The sequence below is a fragment of the Nyctereutes procyonoides genome, unplaced genomic scaffold, assembly GCF_905146905.1.
Source record: "Nyctereutes procyonoides isolate TBG_1078 unplaced genomic scaffold, NYPRO_anot_genome, whole genome shotgun sequence".
In the NCBI taxonomy this organism is placed as follows: Eukaryota; Metazoa; Chordata; class Mammalia; order Carnivora; family Canidae; genus Nyctereutes; species Nyctereutes procyonoides.
Window position 1 is genome coordinate 47720282 of NW_026575131.1, and position 8128 is coordinate 47728409.

Consider the following 8128-nt stretch of genomic DNA (forward strand, 5'->3'; position numbering starts at 1 on the left):
AACGACAGATACCCACCATTTGCTTCAACATGGTTGGAACTAGAGGGCATTATGCTGAGTGAAGTAAGTCAATCGGAGAAGGACACACATTATATGGTCTCATTCATTCGGGGAATATAGAAGATAGTGAAAGGGAATAAAGGGGAAAAGAGAGAAAATGAGTGAAATTATCAGTGAGGGTGGCAAAACATGAGAGACTCCTAACTCTGTGAAACGAACAAGGGGTGGTGGAAAGGGAGGTGTGCGGGGGGGGGGTTGGGGTGGTGGTGAGGGGCACTGATGGGAGCACTTGATGGGATGAGCACTGGGTGATATGCTATATGTTAGCAAATCGAACTCCAATTAAAAAACACAAAAAATATAAATAATTCACCTGATATGTTTTAAAAAGAAGTGCTAGTTGGACTCAGCAATAGAGGAATCACTTGATATGTAGTGGGAATGGGAATCCAGTTGAATGAGACAGAGAAAGGAATGGGGAACTTAGTGGTCTTAGTGAAATTAGAACATATTCAAGGAGTTTTACAGCTAAGGGGAGTAGGAAAACAGTATTAGGCTTGGAGGTGAGCCGTGGAGTGAGAGCATTTTTAAAAATTTTTCAGGTAGGGTGCGTTTAGCTTGTTTTGTGTTTATTAGAAGGATCCAGGTCCATAGAGGTAAATATTACCTTATGACGGCATTTTTTAAGACATATATTTCACAGTACTGTCTCACCCATTGTATTCACTGTGGAAAAAATGTGCCTAATATGCATGAAAAAATATGCCAAGAAGTATCACTTTGCAACTATTTTATTACCAAGAAGGCTGAGTATATTTTTTAATAAATTTATGTTTTATTGGTGTTCAATTTGCCAACATATAGTATAACACCCAGTGCTCATCCCGTATGCTGAGTGAATATATTTTTGACTTTGTTAGCTATTTACTTCAGATGTGAAAATTCTTACTGCAAGCATATTGCTTTCATGTACTGGGGTCTGTGTGCTTTTATTGAGTTTTGATCCCATTCTTTCAAGAAAAGAATGGCAATTTTTTTTCACCAACTTTGCTGTTTGCCACTTAATCCTTGTATATAGTAGATGTATTTATGGGACCCAGTGAGAGCCTACATATTTTGAGTGGTTGAATCTATCAGTTTGTAACATCCTCATTCCTTTTAAACATGAATTTCTTCCTCATCCTTAGTAGTAAGCATTGCTTTTACACATATTTCCATCTTATTTCATGTCTAATTTTCCTTATTTCTACCATTTTATATCTTGGAATTAGATTTGTTTTTTTAAATAGCAATCACCTCCTGTCATTATGTGAATCATATTCTTCTGTATTCAACTAAAGATCCTTGCATCTTTTTACTAAGCATTAAAGAATCCATTTATGGTTACATATGCCCAAATTATAACTTGGGATACTGCTTCCTGCACTGTATATTAAAAAGTATATTTTCTTATTCTTCTATTTCCAAGCTTTTCACCATTTCATCTTGAATTACAGGCCCATGTTGACGTCATTGTTGCCATTGTCTATCTTTTCTGTAAGATGTTAGTATTAGACTATTGTCCAGTTTTGTTCAAGACAGTTATTGGAAACCACCATATTTAACATGATTTTATTTTCCCTACCATTCTTTCTATTTAATGAATGCCCATTTTTTTTAAATACTTGTTTCTATACAAATGCACACCTTTATGAACACAAAGAGGTGAACAAAGCAGGTGAGGCTGCTGCTCCCTGGATCATACATTAAAATGGAGAACAGGGCAATAAATGCTCATATGACACAAGGTCTTCAACCATAAGTCATATACAGAAAGGGGATAGATTGTCATGGAACATGCCAGATTTTGCAGAGTATGGTTTGAGAAGGTTTCTGCATGGCAGACAAGGAAAGGAGAACCAAGACAGGTGAGTACTCATTTGATGTATCAAAGATCAAACCCAAAGCCCAAGATAAAAAAAAAGGAACAAATGCCACCAAGGAAAGTAAAAGAAGCCAGCCTTATCTACTCTTGTCCACACAAAAACCAGTGTGGTCAAATAAACAGGGCATAGGGACAGGAGTAACAATTAGATCAGGGTCCTGAGGTGGACCCTATGATGAGACCAGTGGAGCAATCAGTGTGGGCTTCCTAGAGTCTGACGTCACATCAGCACCCACGTTGACTGCCTTTTCCCTTTGCAATCTGGTCTTCTGATGGACTCTACATTCATACTGTTTTCCCCATATTAGCAGGCACTGTCTTTCTATTAAAATCATTTTTTCCTTTACTGTGTTGGATCCCAGTTTTTTTTAACCATCCACAGTGAATATGCCTTTTACATTATGATCAAGCATGTATGTACATGCAAACGCACAAATCCATATATATGTACACACACATACAAACATGACTGAAGAACAATCATTCATGTACTTAAAGGAAGGAACCATGCTCAACTTTTTATATATATGAACTCAATCAGTCAACTACCTTAGAAGGATAAATACCACCACCCCACTATTCTAAATAAATAGGTTGTCTTCCCAAATCCAAACAGCTAATGTGTAGTAGATCCAAAGTTCAAAAATCATTCCGTTTCCAAAATTTTGCATTTAATATAATTTTGAAAAGTCTTCTACTATTTCATCTTGATAAATATCCACTATTTTGGTACATTGCATATTTTCTTGGGTCATTTGTGGATTTATTCCTTTTACTCATATTTCTTTTTTAAGATTTTATTTTTTTTTTTGACACAGAGAGAGAGACAGAGAAAGAGTACACAAGTAGATAGAGCTGCAGGCAGAGGGAAAGGGAGAAGCAGCCTCCCTACAGAGCAGACAGCCCAATGTGGGGCTCAATTCCAGAACTCTGGGATCATGACCCAAGCTGAAAGCAGACACTTAACTGTATGAGCCACCCAAGTGTCCCCCTTTTACTCATATTTCTAGAAGATGTTCGTACAGTACGGTGTCTTAACACAATAAATATGTCACTCTTTCCTCTTCTGGAGAAATTACTTTTTGCATCTTTATTAGTTATTCTGTGCATCAAGGGGATATACCTAGGGTTGGAATGCAGCCAGAACCAGGGAAACTTTTTCATCACCATGATGTCTTAGGGACCTCCCAGGGACTAATACCATTTCTTTCCTAAATATTGTAGCTGGGGCTGAGAAGAGCTTGGTAGTCACATAGCCCAAGGAGTCTATAGTGCACAATATAGGACCCTTAAAATACAGACTCCAGGGTCTTAACCAATACTTGGTAATACAGAAAGGATCCTTTTTTATTGACAGGATTCCTTAGAAACAAATTACTGAAGTGCAAGAAACACTATGTGAATGAAGGACTCCCTGTATCTTGAAATCTCAGCTACAGTGGGGAGGCAACCTTATTCCTCAACATTCACTGACAACATCTCTCATCACTCTCCCTCTTGTTCCATCTCCTGACCACACTGGCTCCATTTTGAGTCCTAGATATCTGAAACAGGTGACTTCCTCATGGCCTTTGCACTGGTTCTTTCTCTTACAAGGCACAACCATCCCCAGGTAATCTCGTGTCTCCCATGCAGACTTCCTGTGGTCTCTCCTCAAGTGTCACCTTGTTTTAGGTCCCTTTGAGCTCCCAGTAAAGAGAACATCCCATCCACTTTTTTATGCCTTCTTCCCCCTCCCCATATAACTTTCCTCATTATAATTATAGCATTTCTGCCATGTTACTAATGCACATTTGTATTAAAATTCATCTTTTTCCCCCTAACTTGTAGTCATCAAGACCACCACATGGGACCAGGAAATGATACACAAATTTCAGGATTTCTTCTTCTGGGATTAACAAACAAACCAGAACTACAGCCCCTCATATTTGGACTTTTCCTCTCCATTTACCTGACTACTCTGTTTGGAAACCTACTCATCATCTTAACTGTCATCTCTGACTCCCACCTCCACACCCCCATGTACCTCTTCCTCTCCAACCTCTCCTTTCTAGACATCTGTGTCACCTCTACCATTGTCCCAAAGATGTTGGTGCATATACAGACACAGAACAATATTATAACTTATACAGGATGCATCAGCCAGATCTTTTTATCCACACTCTTTGCAGGCTGGGATGACTTTCTCTTGGCTGTGATGGCCTATGACCGCTACGTGGCCATCTGTCACCCCCTGCACTACACGGTCATCATGAACCCCCAGCTCTGTGGACTGCTGGTTCTGGTGTCCTGGATCATGAGTGTCCTGAATTCCTTATTACAGAGCTTAATGATATTGAGGCTGTCCTTCTGTAGAGAAGTGGAAATACCCCACTTTTTCTGTGAACTTCATCAGATGATCCAACTTGCCTGTTCTGATACATTTCTTAATGACACGGTGCTATATGTTTCAACTGTGCTGTTGGCTGGTGGTCCCCTTGCTGGGATCCTTTATTCATATTCTAAGATTATTTCCTCCATACATAGAATTTCATCAGCTCAGGGCAAATATAAAGCATTTTCTACCTGTGCATCTCACCTCTCAGTTGTCTCCTTATTTTATTGCACGGTCCTGGGAGTGTACCTTAGCTCTGCTGCTACCCAGAACTCCCAGACAAGTGCAGTGGCCTCGGTGATGTACACAGTGGTCACACCCATGCTGAACCCCTTCATCTACAGCCTGAGGAACAGAGATATAAAGAGGGCTCTGATGAGGTTTTTCAGAAGGACAGCTCTAAAAGGGGCAATTGTCCTGGTAGCAAAGAAATGCCCTTGACTGCAAAGCTCAAAGCCATTTGTTCTGTATGGGTAAATGTTTTTGTGACTTGCCTCTCAGAACCAGCCACCTAGATCTGCATGTACACAGCTGGCTAAGGAATGTTGTTCGTGAGACTCCTGCTATGTGAATAACCTTGCGAGCCTACTTGTGTATTCTATCTGGCCTCCAGGTCAAAACTGACGATTCTGGTCTGGATGCCAAGAGCTTAAATCTTGTCTCACACCCCCTCCTGCTCCAGGCTGGGCTGGACCCCTGAAATGGACTCTGGGCGGGGACACAGACACACAAAGTCCAGGATCACTGAAAATATGGAAACATGATAACATGGAAATGCAGCTTACCCCAAACTGCAAGTAGATAAGCATGCTTAATTTCAAACTCTATCATGTGCTCTATGAATATGGCCCTTATGCAGATGGTCAATTGAAAGTCTCACCTGAGGGGAGGATGCTCTGCCCAGGCCTCTCAATCAGGACTCCAGCCTGGCTATTTCTGCGGGCTTCGCCAGCTGATGAGGCTTGATGCTGTAAGTACTAGGTTTGATGTAACTTACCTTATTATCATTTATTACCTACTATTACTCTCATCTATGTGTAGATTCCTTTCCTCTCCTGTCTCTATTAGGTTTCTATAATGATAACAATAAAGTTTCCTTTCCTTTTCAAAATCAAAACATGGCAGCTATGAATCTTTTGTGTAAAACATGATCCTTTGATCATTGTGAAAATAGAGTCTGCTCTTATGAGTTTCTTGAAATTTCCACTTCTTACAATTCAACTTCTCTAAAGACAATTATCATATGATTTCACTCATATGTGGAATTTAAGCAACAAAACAGAGGAGCATAGGTGAAGGGAGGGAAAAATAAAATAAAACAAAATTGGAAAGGAAGACAAACCATAGGAGAATCCTAACTATAGGAAACAAACTCAGGGTTGCTGGAGGGGAGGTTGGTGGTAGCATAGCGTAACTGGGTGATGGATATTAAGGAGGGCACATGATGTAATGAGCACTGGGTGTTATATGCAACTGATGAATCACTAAATTCTACCCTTAAAAGTAATAATACACTGAATTTTAACTAAATTGAAGTAAAATTGTAAATGGGATTGACTCCTTAGTTTCTCTTTCTTCAGTCTCATTGTTAGTGTATAGAAATACCACTGATTTCTGGGCATTGATTTCGTATCCTGCCACGCTGCCAAATTGCTGTATGAGTTCTGGCAATCTTGGGGTGGAGGCTTTTGGGTTTTCTATGTAGAGTATCATGTCATCGGTGAAGAGGGAGAGTTTGACTTCTTCTTTGCCAATTTGAATGCCTTTAATGTCTTTTTGTTGTCTGATTGCTGAGGCTAGGACTTCTAGTACTATGTTGAATAGCAGTGGTGAGAGTGTACCCAGAAATTGCACTTCTGGGGATTTACCCCAAAGATACAGATGCAATGAAATGGCAGGACACCTGCACCCCAATGTTTATAGCAGCAATGTCCACAATAGCCAAGCTGTGGAAGGAGCCTCAGTGTCCATAGAAAGATGAATTGATAAAGAAGATGTGGTTTATGTATACAATGGAATATTACTCAGCCATTAGAAATGACAAATACTCATCATTTTCTTCCACGTGGATGGAACTGGAGGGTATTATGCTGAGTGAAATAAGTCAATCGGAGAAGGACAAACATTGTATGTTCTCATTCATTTGGGGAATATAAATAATAGTGAAAGGGAATATAAGGGAAGGGAGAAGAAATGGGTAGGAAATATCAGAAAGGGAGACAGAACATGAAGACTCCTAACTCTGGAACCGAACTAAGGGTGGTGGAAGGGGAGGAGGGTGAGGGGTGGAGGTGAATGGGTGACGGGCACGGAGGGGGGCACTTGATGGGTTGAGCACTGGGTGTTATTCTGTATGTTGGCAAATTGAACACCAATAAAAAATAAATTTATTATTAAAAAGTAAATTGAAGTAAAATAAAATAAAATTGAGAAAAAAGAATTCAACTTCTCTGTATAATTTCAGAAAACTCTGTTTACTAAGCTTTCTGCTCTGTCTGATATACACATATTTCCCCTTGGTCCATTTTCATATCTTCCTACAGTTATTCCCAACCGTGGATCAGAGCCTTATGCAGGAGGCTGGATCCCATGACCCAGAGATCGTGACCTTAGACCAAACCAAGAGTCCAACACTTCACCCACATCACCACTCAGTCACCCCATGAACTTAATTTTAATAATGAACCACATTTTTTATCTTAATGTTGAAAGGGCTCAAAGTCATAATTTATATTTAAATCTAAAGTCATAGGGTCCCTGGCTAGCTCAGTCAGTGGAGCATGCAACTCTTAATCTTGGGGTAGTAATTTCAAGCACCACATTGAACATAGAGATTACTTACAAAATAAGTAAGTAAATAAATGAATAAATAAATAAATACACAAATACATAAATAAAATCCCATTTATATTTTAGCAATGGAGAATTCATTTTTTTCCATTCCATTTAAGCAATGGAGCAAAAGCTCCAAATTGAGTTTTTTTCTTCCAGTTAAGGTTGGTCTTCAATACAAATAGCCCTTACCCAAGAGAAAAGAAATGAATTAATTGAGAGACTAAAATTTGCTTTCCTCCAAAACAATTTTATTGGATAAATGTCTATATTACATTCTTATTTCTGCTGTAACAAATTACCACACTAGAGGCTTCAAAGAAGCAAATTTATATATTCTTACTGTTTTGGAGGTCAGAAGCTGAAATAAGTCTCAGCGGACTAAAATCAAGATGTCTACTGGGACTGATTCCTTCTGGGTGCTCCAAAAGAAACTCTTATTTCTTTCCTATTGCATTTTCTAGTGACAAGCAGCATTCCTTGACTCATTGCCCTTTCTCTGTCTTCAAAGCCAGCAATGTGGCATCATCAAATCTCTCTCTGATCCAACTATTCTGCTTTCTTCTCCCACATTCAGAGGACCATGATGATTAGGTTAGTTCCATCTGCATGATTTTGGCCAATCTTACTTTAAGGTTAGCTTATTAGCAGCCCTATTCCATTTGCTACTTTAATTCTCCTTTTCCAAAAAATAATAATAATAATTCTCCTTTTCCTATAAAGAATAACATATTCAAGGATTCTAAGGATTAGAATGTGGACAACTTCAGGAGATTCTTATTCTGACTATTAAAAATCTTCTCCAGGGTGCCAGGCAGCCCAGTCAGTTAAGCATATGACTCTTGATTTAGGCTCAGGTCATGATCTAAGTAAGTATCCTGAGATTTAGCTCTGCATCAGGCATTACACTGGGTATGGAGCCTGATTAAGATTGTCTCTCTCCCTCTCTGTCCCTCTTCCTGGCTCCCACAAGATGTCTTTCTATATAGTTAAAAAAA

The 8128-nt window shown here is 39.2% G+C and overlaps 1 protein-coding gene across 1 annotated transcript; it reads left to right on the forward strand.

Moving 5' to 3' along the window:
- The first annotated feature begins 1836 nt into the window (after positions 1 to 1836).
- Positions 1837 to 4739, forward strand: LOC129522186 (olfactory receptor 7A5-like). Its single transcript, XM_055344327.1, has 3 exons — positions 1837 to 1907; positions 3755 to 4224; positions 4510 to 4739. The coding sequence occupies exons 1-3, from the start codon at positions 1837 to 1839 to the stop codon at positions 4737 to 4739; spliced, it is 771 nt and encodes a 256-aa protein (XP_055200302.1).
- The last annotated feature ends 3389 nt before the right edge of the window (positions 4740 to 8128 follow it).